Consider the following 15,650-nt stretch of genomic DNA (forward strand, 5'->3'; position numbering starts at 1 on the left):
TTAACGCTATAAACAAAAAACTAAGTGATCAAATACCACCAAAAGAAAGCTCTATTTGTGGGTAGAAAAAAAAAAAAGACAGCAATTTTATTTGGGCACAGCATCGCACGACCGTGCAATGGTCAGTTAAAGCGATGCAGTGCTGTATCACGAAAAATGGCCTGGTCATTAAGGAGGAACATCTTCCAAGGCTGAAGTGATTAAAATTGTACATGGCCCTGAGTCTGAGGTACAGAGGGTGCTATATCTCTTTTTGACCACAAGATGGAACGCTTTATTAGCGTTTCTTGTTTTTAAATACTGTACACCGTATTTTATTTCTAAATTCTTTCTTAAGCCTTTATTTTTAATATTTGCCAATTTTGAAGGTATGGCTCAATTATTAAAAGCATCTGTGGTGATTGAGCAAGATAATTGTGGACATACTGAGCTGCAGTTTCCTCTTCTGTGGAAGTCCTGTGCAAGCTTCTGTCTCGCAGACAAGGCTGTTACGGAGAAATGCGTTAGCCGGGGCCACACACATGCTATTATTCCAGACACTGGGAGGACACTCCGACAGTTTGTTTCTTACATGCTGTTCTTATCACATGGCCACTGCAAGTGAAAATTAATTGCCATAAATACTACACTATGTTGGATTCCTCTGTATTCTAATCCTTCCATTGAGTGAGTGTAGTTAAGACCAGATAGTTGGCTGTTCCTGGAGATAATCTCAGTGACCCTGTGTTCTGGTAAGGAACATACATATTAATTCTTTGTGGTGGAGCTGTTCTGTGACACTCCTCTCCTTTCTAAGTGGTGCCATTCACTGTGGAATTGTGTGTGGTGCATTCAATTTTTTTGGACTCTCCCCTCCCTCCCTCACATGGTTTTTGATATGAAATGTCTTTAAAGGGCAACGTACCTGTAAATGTCCTTCAAAAACTAAAAATACTAATGTAATATTAACAAGGGACACCAACATAGTTGCATCTTTGAGCTTAAAAACTATACAAATAGTATTTTACAGATTTTATTACATGAATGAAGCCAAATAAAAAATATACATAAGAACAAAATACTAGAACTTGTTCATTAACACAACGGGGAGGTTTAAATCCTTGAGGTTGCCTGAGCCGAGAAGTCTAGCTGCCACTGAAAATTAAAGGGGAAGAAAAAAAAAAAAATGGATTTGTTAAATTTGTCAAAGCAATTTCACACAAAGCAAACAATACAAAAGAACAGGATACTTTCTCATTTAAGTACATGGTACAGCAGCCACATACCAGGAATATGAATTGCTGGGGGAAAACTAAATACATTTTAGTTAGTATGTTCAATATTTTTTTTCCTGTGTCATTCCTGTTTGTTACGCATAACTCAATTTATGAATGTATTCATACAGTATCTCACAAAAGCCAGTACACCCCTAAGTGAAAATGTCCAAATTGGGTCCACTTAGCCTCAGAATTGTTGCTATACATAAAGATGGCCTGGGCTATCAGAAGATTGCCAAGACCCTGAAACTGAGCAGCAGCACAGTGGTCAAGACCATACAGAGGTTTAACAGGACAGGTTCCACTCAGAACAGGCCTCGCCATGGTTGACCAAAGAAGTTGAGTGCACATGCTCAGCATCATATCCAGAGGTTGTCTTTGATAAAGATATATGCATGCTCCCAACATTGCTGCAGAGTTTGGTGGGGTAGAAGCAGCCTAGCAGTGCTCAGACCATACACAGCATCAAATTGGTCTGCATTGCTGTCATCCCAGAAGGAAGCCTCTTCTAAAGAGGATACACATAAAGGTCCACAGTTTGCTGAAGACAGGCAGACTAAGGACGTGGATTACTGGAACCATGCCCTGTGGTCTTATGAGATCAAGATACACTTATTTGGTTCATATGGTGTCAAGCTTGTGTGGCGGCAACCAGGTGAGGGAGTACAAAGACAAGTCTGTCTTACCTAGTCAAGCATGGTTGTGGGAGTGTCATGGTCTGGGGCTGCATGAGTGCTGTCGGCACTGGGAAGCTACAATTCATTAAAGGGAACCATGAATGCCAACATGTACTGTGACATATTGAAGCAGCATATGATCCCCTCCCTTCAGAGTCTGGACTGCAGGGCAGTATTCCAACATAACTGCCTCCAAGACAACCACCACCTTGCTAAAAAAGCAAAGGGTAAAAGGCGATGGACTGGCCAAGCATGTTTACAGAACTAAATCCTATTGAGCATCTTCAAAAAGGGAAGGCAGAGGACCGCAAGGTCTCTAAGCCACCAGCTCCATGATGTCGTGGAAGAGGACTCCAGTGGCAACCTGTAATGCTCTGGTGAACTCCATTTTCACTTAAGCCCCATACACACCATCCGATTTTCTGCCGATTCTCTCTCTTCCCCCCCCCCCCCCCCCCCCCCCCTTTTCCGACTGGAATGCCGATCGTGTGTACACAGCATAAGCGTAGCAAAGTGTCATCACATGAAAAAAGGTATAGTAAAATAGTTACAAAAATGTGATATACTGTATGTATAGATTTCTACCAACAGGTGGAAATTTAACATCAATAGCACCTTTAGAAATTGATTTACCTGTGTACAACATGCACCCCAATTTAAGAGGGAAGTTTCAGGTTAAATTAAACCACTTTGAAGCAAAATAATGGTCAGCGAGCATCAATGCAGCCTGATCTGTGCCCATCTGCCTCAATGCAGCTCACCTTGCAGGAAATCACCGAGCCATCATCTGTTTACTCGGCTCAGTCAGCAGTCAAACACTCGGCATTGGACCAGCTCATGTGATAGGCAGAACACTTGTCCAATGCAGGTGGCTGGACTGTGTGATGCAAGAGACAAGCGGAGATGATGGCTCTGTGATTTCCGACAGCACTCGCGCCGCCCGCCACCACCACTCGCGCCGCCCGCCACCACCACCAATCGCGCCGCCCGCCACCACCCCCACCACCACTCGCGCCGCCCACCACCGGCGTATAACACGCACCCGTGATTCTCCCCCCCCGTTCCGGGGGGTGGGGTTGCGTGTTATACGCTGATCAATATGGTACCTAAAAAAGAAAAAAAAGTGATGCGTTGAATACTTATTTTACCCGCTGTATACACACCATAGTTCGTAGGCAGTAGAACTTCACACAAACCAAATATACACTTATTAGAACTACACGATTAATCGCCAAGAATAGTTATTACAATCTTGACAAAAGTGTTTGATGATTCTGTCTATGCAAAGAATTCTCTCTGCTGAAGCAGACAGCCCAAAAAGGGGGGGAGAAGACACCACACAAGCAGTCTGCCAAGAATCATAACATTGTTTTACAGTGGAACTAAGTGTAAACAATTTGTCTTGTCAATGGAATAGACTTGTGTGTGAATGAAGAAAGTTTAACCACTAAACCCTTTTCTGACATTTGTTGGTTTCAAGTTAAAATCTTTGCTAGAAAATATACACACTTTATTTAGTAGAGAATAAAGTGGTGGTGGTTGCAATATTTTTTGTCACTGTATTTGCGCAGCGGTCTTTCAAAATGCAATTTTTTGGAAAAAATAACTTTAATAAAAAAATTAAAAAAACAACAAAAAACACACTAACCAGTAAAGTCAGACCTTTTTTTGTATAATGTGAAAGATTTGCAAGAATCGTGAACAAAAAAAAAAACAAAAAGTTCTCATTTTGGCCAGAGTTGTGCAGCTCTAAACACTTTTTCTATACACAAAAAATAAGGAGCAGAATACAATTTTGACTAAAATATATGAAGAAATCCTTTATGGAGTAGGTTTTAGAGCAGAAAGAAAATAAGTAAAATAATCGCTCTTCTTCAAAGTGTGGGGTCTTCTTTCATTTATAGAATAAAAAAAAAAAAATAAACCCAGTAATGATCAAACCCCACCAAAAGAAATCTATATTTGTGTGGAAAGAAAAAAAAAAATTATATACAAATGTCATTTGAGTACAGTTACATGGCCACGCAATTATCAGTTAATGTAGCATAGTGCTAAATAGCAAAAGATGGCCTGGTCATGAAGGGGGTAGAACCTTCCAGAGCTGAAGTGGTTAAACAAACCTCTTTCCACCCAGGCTCAGATCATGCAGTTACACATTTCCATCATTACAGATCAGGACATATACAGAATGCATTGGCGATCATTTTGTTTGTGGGAGAAAATTCCAATCCTAATAAAAATTATTTGATTTACACTTACACAATAATATTATTGATGGGGATGTGAATTAGTTTTACAAAGAATCCAATAAATCCCATAATTGCAAATCCAATTGCAGTTGCCATTGCGATCTTCTGGAATTCTGAAAATAAAATTATACATTATTAGCCACATCATATGATAAGCACAAGTGAAATCAGCTGACCAGTGTCCAATTTTCCTTTATATTTACCAAAGCAAATCTGGCCAGAGTCCTTCCTACGGTACTTTTTAGTTTTAGGCTGAACTTCCACTTTTAAAATCTGTAGATCTACTTGCATCCACAATCTAAAGACTAACCTATGTAGCCCTGTAAAGCAACAATTGCTACACACACACACACACACACACACACACACACACACACACACGTTTTCTGCAGCCGATCTGGTCTCCAGTGGCATATGCCTTGTGCAGGAGACAGCCGACAAATGGCTGGAGAATGACATCACCCATAGTGTTACTATGGGGCTTCTGTTGACGGTTGCCCCTTCTGCACACTCCCACACACTAAAGCTGCCAATGATCGCTCAGCGTGGGACTGGAGCAGCTTCAGAAAAAAGGTACGCATTTTCTCTTCACAGGGCTAGTTAGGTTAGATTGTGGATGCAAGTAGAAATAGAGATTTTAGTTTGAACTTCCACTTTAACCACTTGGGTACCGCGCTATTGCCGAATGACGGCATTAGCGCGGACCTAGATTTCCAGGACTACGTCTATTGACGTCGTCCTGGTTACGAGCGGCCTGCGCGCCCCCTGAGGGGCGCGCGCGGCGCGCTCTGTGATCGGCGAGTCCGTGAGACTCGCCTGATCACCGATCCGTGTAAGGGGTCGATCCCGACCCCTTATCACGTGATCAGCTGTCAGCCAATGACAGCTGATCATGTGATAGAACGGAGCCGGTAATCGGCTATTATTCCTCCTCGCGCTGACAGCGCGAGGAGAAAAAAAAAAAGCCGATCACCGGCGGCCGTGATCGGGACATCAGTCCCGATCACGGCCAGCAATGAAAGGCACCACATGCCACCTGCCAGTGCCCACCTGCCTCCCGCAGTGCCATCCTGAAATATAACAAAGTAAAAGTAAGTGCCCCCCGTCTGTGCCCATAATGCCCACAGTGCCACCCCACAGTGCCACCCAATCTGCCTCAAAGGTGCTGCACCCCAGTGCCGCCCAGCAGTGCCCCCCATCAGAGCCCCCTATCAGTGCCACCTATCAGTGCCCATCAGTCCCATCTATCTGTGGTACCTATCAGTGCCCATCCGTGCCACCCATCCGTGCCATCTTATCTGTGCCCATCTTTGCCCATCAGTGCCGCCTTATCTGTGCCTATTAGTGCCGCCTTAACTGTGCCTATTAGTGCCCACCAATGCAGCCCATCAGTGCCGCCTTATCAGCGCACTTCAATGAAGGAGAAAAATTACCCGTTTGCAAAATTGTATAACAAACTATTAAAACATGATTTTTTTTTTTTTTTTTTTTTGCATCTTTTTTTGTTTGTTTAGCAAAAAATAAAACTCCGAGCTGTAACTAAATACCACCAAAAGAAAGCTCTATTTGTGGGAAAAAAAATGATAGAAATTTCATTTGGGTACAGTGTTGTATGCCCGCGCAATTGTCATTCAAAGTGCATCAGCGCTGAAAGCTGAAAATTGGTCTGGGACTGAGGGGGGTTTAAGTGCCCAGTAAGCAAGTGGTTAATGCCTTTTTTCCCCCTCCTCTTTGCTTCCTGTGTGTGGGGAAGAGATTGACTAAAAATCAGAGATAATGGGGTGCGACAGTGCAAGACGCCGCTATTTTTAGCGGCGTTTTACCGTGGGATTTGCAGCGCATTTCAGCCGCTAGCGGGGCGCTTTTTACCCCCCGCTAGCGGCCGAGAAAGGGTTAAAACCGCCGGCAATTGCGGCATTTTGCCAGCGGTATTACAGTGCTGCCCCACCGATTTCAATGGGAGCAGTGGTAAACACTGCTCCAAAGAAGCTGCTGGCAGGACTTTTCCCTGACGTCCTGCCAGCGCACTGCTCCAGGGTGAAAGCCCTCGGGCTTTCACACTACAGACAATGGTGCAGCTTTTTTTGGGCTGATAGCAGGCGCTATTTCCAACGATATAGCGCCTGCAAAACGCCTTGATGTGAAAGGGGTCTAAGGCTCCATGCACATTAGCATTTGTTATCTAAAAATGCTGGATGAAATCGCTCATAACATTTTTTTTTGTCAGCTTCTAGGAGCTTTAAGCATTTTTTTTTTTTTTTTTTTAAACAGGGAAGAAAAAAAAAAATAAAATAAATAAATCACACCACACCCCCACTACAAAAAAACTCTTCTACTCCTAAAAGCTGAATCTCAAAAAACACCAATGGCATAAAGTAGCACAGGAGACATCTACACTGATAATCGGGACACTGATTATCAGTGTCCTAATGATCGGTGCAGCCAACATTGCTCCATCAGTGAAGGAGAAAATTTGATATAGTTACTACATTTTATAACAGAAACTTAAGAAAAACCTTATTTTATTTGTTCAGCAAAAATTAAAGACCTGGTGGTAAGTAAACACCACCAAAAGAAAGCGCAGTCTCAAAAAACAATTATACATACATATAGACACACACACTAAAAAGTCCTTATGAGCAGGGCTTGACAAATTTGCATAGAATCTAGGAGCATGTTATTTAAATCCTCTGCCCAGCGCCCAGAACTGCATGTCTGGGGCATCGGACAATAAGAATTGCTCATGCCTGATGCCAAGAGAAAGACCATATTAAAAAAATTAAAAAAAATAAAAATAAAAATAAAATCAACTTTTGTTTTGTTATAAGATTTTGCAAGTTTTTTTACTCCTTCACTGATGTGCTTTGATAGGCTGCACTAATGGACACTGATGGGGTGGCATTGAGGTTGGAACTGATGGCCACTGACAGGTGGCATTGATGGGAACCAATAGGCAGCACTGAGGTGCCACTAATGGCAACTGGCAGGTGACACTGATGGGCAGCACTGGCAGGCGGCACTAACTGGCATTGGCAGGCAGCACTAACAGGTTGCACTGCTTGGCACTGGCAGGTGGCCCAGATTGGCAAGTGGCACTGGATTGCACTGGCAGGTGGCATTAACTGGCATTGGCAAGTGGCACTGGATTGCACTGGCAGGTGGCATTGGCAAGTGGCACTAACTGGCACTAGCAGGTAGCACTAAATGTCATTGGCAGATGGCACTGGCAAGTTTCATAGGCGATAGTGAAACTGAATGCTCCCTGCAGTGCTGCACTGTGTGAAACTATATGGCGAGAGAGAGGAGCTGACACATTCAGCGTGATGTCAGAGGTGGGCGGGACCCGGCCGCTATCCAGCCAATGATTGGGCTGCTTAAGAAAGGGGAGGGGCCACATACACATATCGGCACCGGCCAGATCCCCATCCCATTGGCTGGGGTTGGAAAGCTGGGTCCTGCCCACCCCGACATTCAGCCTCAATTTTGACAGCTCCTCTCTACATACAGTTTCACACACTGCGGCACTGCTCTGCTAACAGTGTGTGGAGAAGGGAGGAGGATGTCAGAGGCTGCTGAATTGCTCTTTCTGCTTCATCCAAACTACCAGACACAGAGCAACAGAGGCACCTGTCAGTGACAGAAACCCAGGCGCCCGGGCACAATTTCTAGTCGCAACGGCGACCTGGGATTTGTCAAGCCTTGCTTATGAGCGTTTTCATCAAGCATTTTTGAGCTAGTGTGCATGGAGCCCAAGACTCATGCTGACATTAAACCAAGTTATCTCTGATATACACAGAATTAAAGTGGAAGTTCAGCCTAAAACTAAAATTACATGATGGCGAGATGGCCATGCAAAGTTCGACAGCACTGAAAGCTGATCTGGGCAGAACGGGGGTGAAAGTGCCTAGTAGGCAAGTGGTTAACAAGGACCTCCAAGCTCCCCCCAAAATACTAAGTCAGCAGCCACAAATCCTGTAGTTGTTGACCTAATAAAAAGGACACTTACCTGCCCCTGGAACCAAGGATGTCACCTGAACCGATTCTTCAATCGGCTTCTGGTGCAGGCATCTCTAGTAAGGGAAACAGGAGATGAAGCCTTGCAGCATCACAGCCTGGTTCCTACTGCCCCTGCGCGAGTTGCGCTGGGCCTTGTGAATGGAAACAGAAAAACGTCAGCCGCCATCTTTTCCTGCTATGACTACACAGAATATCCCTCCAGAGTAAAATATATGAAGCATATGACTGAAAGCAAGATCTTTACTTGGAGTTATATTTTACTGTATCACTAGTCTAAAATGTTTCAAATCTGCCCCTCATCACATAAGCAATCCCCCCCAATCTACAGCTTATCACTTTCTAGGGTGTGCCACACTTTAAGAAAAGCCTAGACATGAGGTCTGTAGTATTAGTCAAATTCCCCTCAGTAACAAGGAAAAAAGTACCAGTTACACTGACCAGTAACTGAATTTCTAGGAAATCTTCCAGGACTGCACACATGAGAGGCTCTTCCCTACAGGAGACACAATCAATAGCTGTTTTAAGTCCCGACCCTTCCCCTTGATTCTGTTTGTAGAGAAGTAACTCCTGAATCCAGTTCACAAGGGAAATCATTACTGTGCCTTCCCCATGCATTTCTGCTGTGCTGCACAGAAGCTTGATCCCTGCCATATCATTGAAAGGTAGAAGAAGGTCAGCTTTTAAGCATCTTAGAGCAACTTCAGATTCCTAGCAGCTGGACTAATAGGGCCGGGATACCTAGTGCACCTGCTGACCAGGGAGCTTACTCTTGAGCCCTACAGGTTCCTGACAACCACTGCACAATCAACCCTCCTTTAATAACTTGTTCAGTGGTATACTTGTCCTGTAAGAAACTTTGCATCTACCAGGTATCCCCTCTGCACTATATTAACCCTACTACAAGCGGACTTATAGGGAGAGGCTGGAAACCTACTGTTCCAATAACCACAGCATCTCCGATGTAAGAGGGAGCTGTGGCTGGTGATCTTAGCAGAAGCTTCTGGGCAGACACTCGCTCCTCTGTGCCACTTATCCACCGTAGTGAACTGGTGCCTCTTTGGGCTCTCTTCAGCCGCCACGCTGGTCAGCATCTCCTCCAGCACTTCCCCTCCCCGGGGGGGGGGGGGGGGGGGGGGTCGCACCATCGTCCTCCACTTAGAGAGGAAGACAGAAGGAGCCTAAGAGGCACTGATGTTAAGCAGTGTACAACATAAGCTGATTCACTCCAGTGACCGGATTGCTGATACAGTTTCTGGGCCACTTGTGAAAAGGCCAGAGCCTGCAGGATATATTTCAGCCCCAGGCCTGCCCATACCTGCCTCACAGTTACCACCCAACCCTTGGACATCTGGTTAGAAAATTAAAAATAAATAAATAAAAATAAAACCCCCCACACCCACATTTCGCTGTGTAGGGAGAAACAATCAAAAACTGAGGATCAAGGGGAAGGGTGGGGAGCTAAAACAGTGAGGGGGGGGGGGGGAGAAAGAAGAGGGAGGAGAAAAAAAAAAAAAAAAAAAAAAAAAAAAAAAAAAAGCTATTTTCAGAATCAAGTATATGGTTATAACTAGCTGTTGAAAAATGTTTTTTTTTACCTTTTCTGTCTGGTTTAGTACACCTCTTGACAAGTCTGATAGAATCTTTCACAAATTGGCGGCTGGGCTCAACAAACTGCATTACCTGATCCATGGTGCCTAAAAATAAAAAATAAAGTTTAAGTACTATAAACATAGAAAAAACAAAAAAAGCCCGCAAATGTCATAATACTGTAAAATGAACAGGTAACTGGGTGGGCTATTAATGAATAGTTGAGCCGTGTTTTTACAAACCCCTATTTACAATGCAAAGTCAGCTGCATGGAGAGGGAACGCACGCATGTCGTGGCCACAATGCTTTGGAGCAAAAATTATCCCAACACTTTCAGTGGGCAGTACTGCCAAGGAACAAGACGACCTGAAACTGAGCCAAATGCTAGGCTCCTAGTTATGGCACAGCATTCAAAAAGCCCATTCGCCTGTCAGGGAAAAAAAAAAAAAAAAAAAAAAAAAAAAAAAAAAAAAGCGCATTTAGGAGATGGCTGCATCACCTCCCGAATGCCCATTAGCTAAACCTGCACTGCTCTCTGAAAGTGATCTACTGCAGATTGCTTTTCCAAGACCAATGGAGATGTGGAGACGTAAACAAATCCTATCAGCAGATGCAGTTTTTTTTTTTTTTTTTTTTTATAAATGCAATATATATCCATATGCATGAAACGTTTATGTTTTGGGCCTACTTGCAATGATTTACACCAGAGGTCCCTAACCCGGGGGGGGGGGTTTAGGGACCTCTGGTGTAAATCATTGCAAGTAGGCCCAAAACATAAATGTTTCATGCATATGGATATAAATTTCATTTATAAAAACAAACAAAAAAAAAAAAAAAAAAAAAAAGTAGCGCATGCTGAAATTTTTTGCACTGCAAATGCAGGGAGTGCACTTCAAATGTCATGCACCTTGCCCCTTTATAGAGGAGGTCTGCCAAAAAACAAAACAACCACCATTAAAAACCATCAGCTACACATACTGCAGCTGCTGGCTTTTAATCGGACACTTACCTGTCCAACAATGTTGGCACCGCTGTGGATGTTTCCATCAGTTGTCGAGTGCTGCCGCCATTGCAGGTAAGGGAACCCGGCAGTGTAGCCTTTCAGCTTCACTCCGAGAACCCTACTGCACATGTGCGAGGCCTCGATCCTCTCTCCTACAGCCATGATGTCAATAGCCACAGCTGAGCCTCCTGGAAGTGGGAAAGGATGCCTGTCAAAGACAAGTATCCTGCCCCCCCCCCCCGAAAGGAAAGGGTCACAGGATGACAGCCCCAGAGACCCAATGTTTCATACAGATGTAGAAAGAACACAATCTTTTCCAAAAATCATCCATTACATGTCCACTAATTAATAAGTATGAGCTCCGGTGTGTTTGCACCACACGTGCAGAGCCCGCCAGGAAGTCAGCACTGCGCTAATCACAGGCAGTGAGACATTTACGATCTCTGCAGCTGCGCATCGGGACAATGTCTCACTGCCTGTGATTAGCGCAGTGCTGACTTCCTGGCGGGCTCTGCACGTGTGGTGCAAACACACCGGAGCTCATACTTATTAGTGGTCCAGCAATCTATTTTTGTGATATTTTTTACTGCTTTTCTGCCTCTGATCTCCTGTATCTACCCCCCCCCCCCCGCGTTTGTTTGGACTGAGCAGTGTACATTAGTTGTGGTCATGTACAGTATGCTGCTCTAAACACACCCCATAGTTGTGATGTACAGTGCAATGCTCTATGCACACTACACATCCTATAGTTGTGATGTACAGCATGCTGCTCTATAGACGCACACCCCCAACATAGTTGTGGTGATGTACAGCACCCTGCTCCATACACACACCATAGTTGTGGTGATGTACAGCACACTGCTCTATATATACACACACACCATAGTTGTGATGTACAGCACACTGCTCCACACACACCATAGTTGTGATGTACAGCACACTGCTCTATACACACACACACACACACACCATAGTTGTGGTGATGTACAGCACACTGCTCTATACACACACACACACCATAGTTGTGGTGATGTACAGCACACTGCTCTATACACACACACACACACCATAGTTGTGGTGATGTACAGCACACTGCTCTACACACACACACACACACCATAGTTGTGGTGATGTACAGCACACTGCTCTATACACACACACACCATAGTTGTAATGTACAGCACACTGCTCTATACACACACACCATAGTTGTAATGTACAGCACACTGCTCTATACACACACACACACCATAGTTGTGGTGATGTACAGCACACTGCTCTATACACACACACACAGCATAGTTGTGGTGATGTACAGCACACTGCTCTATACACACACACACACCATAGTTGTGGTGATGTACAGCACACTGCTCTATACACACACACACCATAGTTGTGGTGATGTACAGCACACTGCTCTATACACACACACACACACACACACACACACCATAGTTGTGGTGATGTACAGCACACTGCTCCACACACACACACACACACCATAGTTGTGATGTACAGCACACTGCTCTATACACACACACCATAGTTGTGATGTACAGCACACTGCTCTATACACACACACACACACACCATAGTTGTGATGTACAGCACACTGCTCTATACACACACACACACCATAGTTGTGATGTACAGCACACTGCTCTATACATACACACACACACACCATAGTTGTGATGTACAGCACACTGCTCTATACACACACACACACCATAGTTGTGATGTACAGCACACTGCTCTATACACACACACACACCATAGTTGTGATGTACAGCACACTGCTCTATACACACACACACACACCATAGTTGTGATGTACAGCACACTGCTCTATATACACACACACACACCATAGTTGTGATGTACAGCACACTTCTCTATACACACACACACACACACACACACACCATAGTTGTGATGTACAGCACACTGCTCTATACACACACCATAGTTGTGATGTACAGCACACTGCTCTATACACACACACACACACACACACACACACACACACACACCATAGTTGTGATGTACAGCACACTGCTCTATACACACACACACACGCCATAGTTGTGATGTACAGCACACTGCTCTATACACACACACACACACACACACACACACACACACACCATAGTTGTGATGTACAGCACACTGCTCTATACACACACACACACACACCATAGTTGTGATGTACAGCACACTGCTCTATACACACACACACACACACACCATAGTTGTGATGTACAGCACACTGCTCTATACACACACACACACACACCATAGTTGTGATGTACAGCACACTGCTCTATACACACACACCATAGTTGTGATGTACAGCACACTGCTCTATACACACACACCATAGTTGTGATGTACAGCACACTGCTCTATACACACACACCATAGTTGTGATGTACAGCACACTGCTCTATACACACACACCATAGTTGTGATGTACAGCACACTGCTCTATACACACACACCATAGTTGTGATGTACAGCACACTGCTCTATACACACACACCATAGTTGTGATGTACAGCACACTGCTCTATACACACACACCATAGTTGTGATGTACAGCACACTGCTCTATACACACACACACACCATAGTTGTGATGTACAGCACACTGCTCTATACACACACACACACCATAGTTGTGATGTACAGCACACTGCTCTATACACACACACACCATAGTTGTGATGTACAGCACACTGCTCTATACACACACACCATAGTTGTGATGTACAGCACACTGCTCTATACACACACACACACACGCCATAGTTGTGATGTACAGCACACTGCTCTATACACACACACACACACACACACCATAGTTGTGATGTACAGCACACTGCTCTATACACACACACACACACACGCCATAGTTGTGATGTACAGCACACTGCTCTATACACACACACACACACACCATAGTTGTGATGTACAGCACACTGCTCTATACACACACACACACACCATAGTTGTGATGTACAGCACACTGCTCTATACACACACACACACACACACACACACACCATAGTTGTGATGTACAGCACACTGCTCTATACACACACACACACACACCATAGTTGTGATGTACAGCACACTGCTCTATACACACACACACACACACCATAGTTGTGATGTACAGCACACTGCTCTATACACACACACCATAGTTGTGATGTACAGCACACTGCTCTATACACACACACCATAGTTGTGATGTACAGCACACTGCTCTATACACACACACACACACCATAGTTGTGATGTACAGCACACTGCTCTATACACACACACACACCATAGTTGTGATGTACAGCACACTGCTCTATACACACACACCATAGTTGTGATGTACAGCACACTGCTCTATACACACACACCATAGTTGTGATGTACAGCACACTGCTCTATACACACACACCATAGTTGTGATGTACAGCACACTGCTCTATACACACACACCATAGTTGTGATGTACAGCACACTGCTCTATACACACACACCATAGTTGTGATGTACAGCACACTGCTCTATACACACACACCATAGTTGTGATGTACAGCACACTGCTCTATACACACACACCATAGTTGTGATGTACAGCACACTGCTCTATACACACACACCATAGTTGTGATTTACTGTACACTGTTCTATGCACACTACACATTCCATGGCCCATCTTGGGTGAGAGCAGGAGGGGGTGTCTACGTTCCTGCATACAGGGGGGCATGGAGAATGAATGAAGTCACCCTCTAACGGGAAGTCAGATCACAGGGGAAAGAGAGGGATTTGGAGGAGGCTGAGAGAACTAGAATGTCTCGTGTGATATAGGAGGAATGAGATTTTATATATATATATATATATATATATATATATATATATATATATATATATATATATATATATATATATATATATATACACACATGAACCAATATATACATATATATGAACTGCAGCCTATTACTCTCAAGAAACACACCACGGCGGTACTACGGAAAGCTGGCACTAACTCCCTATAAAGAATACTCCCGGTTCACTGAGCTGTGTCCTCGGTCCATACCCCGAGTCCCAGCTATACGTACCGTGTGTATGATGTAGCTGCTCAGACACTGTACTCTCACCGGCCTCTGATCTCTAGGACACGTAGCACTGCTCACACACCGACTTCTATATCACACACGTCACCGGAAGTCAGCCCCGCCTGCTCCTATCACATAACACTTCGTCTACGTGTACCAGCCCACAGGAAATACTAAGGTGGACGCTCTATCCCTGCTCTCTGGATCCCTATGGTCTGGTAGCCGGAGAGTTGGAGCTGGATCGTATACGCTGAGCTGGCGCTTTTTTTGTTTCACATTTCGTGAAACTTTATTGTTTCTGTTAAGGCATTGAGTTTTCACAGAAAAAGCTCAAGTAAAAGCAATGAGCGAAAGAGACACATAAACAAGATACTTATCGCTATAAAAAAATTGTACGATATAACGACTAAAACTGTTATACTGCACTAAACCTTTCATTCGTCATAAAAATGAGTGCATTTGTCAATGAAAAGCCAGCATACATGTAACATCATGGTGGGAAAAGGAGACACTGATGGGTTTAACCACTTGACCCCCAGAAGGTTTAACCCCATTCATGACCAGGCCATTTTTTGCCATTCAACACTGCGCTACTTTACTCTCTGTGTTATAGCCATACCTCCCAACATTTATAGACGGGAATGAGGGACACCTACTAGCAAATGTATGTAGGCATAGGACACACCCCCTTAAACGAGAATTAAACAAAAAAGGGTTAATTAAATCCATAAGAG

General features: G+C 44.1%; 1 protein-coding gene across 1 annotated transcript; it reads right to left on the reverse strand.

Annotated features, from left to right (window-relative positions):
* Nucleotides 1-996: 996 nt before the first annotated feature.
* Nucleotides 997-15,074, reverse strand: SEC61G (SEC61 translocon subunit gamma). The gene is made up of 4 exons (XM_077491604.1): nt 14,920-15,074; nt 9,795-9,893; nt 4,193-4,295; nt 997-1,134 (listed from the first exon to the last, which is right to left on the reverse strand). Exons 2-4 carry the CDS (start codon nt 9,886-9,888, stop codon nt 1,125-1,127), a joined length of 207 nt encoding a protein of 68 aa, XP_077347730.1. The 5' UTR covers nt 9,889-9,893; nt 14,920-15,074; the 3' UTR covers nt 997-1,124.
* Nucleotides 15,075-15,650: the final 576 nt, after the last annotated feature.

Source organism: Lithobates pipiens, unplaced genomic scaffold, assembly GCF_037356315.1.
Source record: "Lithobates pipiens isolate NorthernLeopardFrog02 unplaced genomic scaffold, aLitPip1_a1.2 Scaffold_19, whole genome shotgun sequence".
NCBI classification, from domain to species: domain Eukaryota; kingdom Metazoa; phylum Chordata; class Amphibia; order Anura; family Ranidae; genus Lithobates; species Lithobates pipiens.

What these genes read in the sequence shown, in the direction of transcription:
- SEC61G (XM_077491604.1), bottom strand. Translation starts at nt 9,888, where the DNA reads ATGGATCAGGTAATGCAGTTTGTTGAGCCCAGCCGCCAATTTGTGAAA. An exon ending in TACTAAACCAGACAGAAAAG is followed by an intron (nt 4,296 to 9,794) that starts GTAAAAAAAAAC and finishes TTTTATTTTCAG; the next exon opens with AATTCCAGAAGATCGCAATG.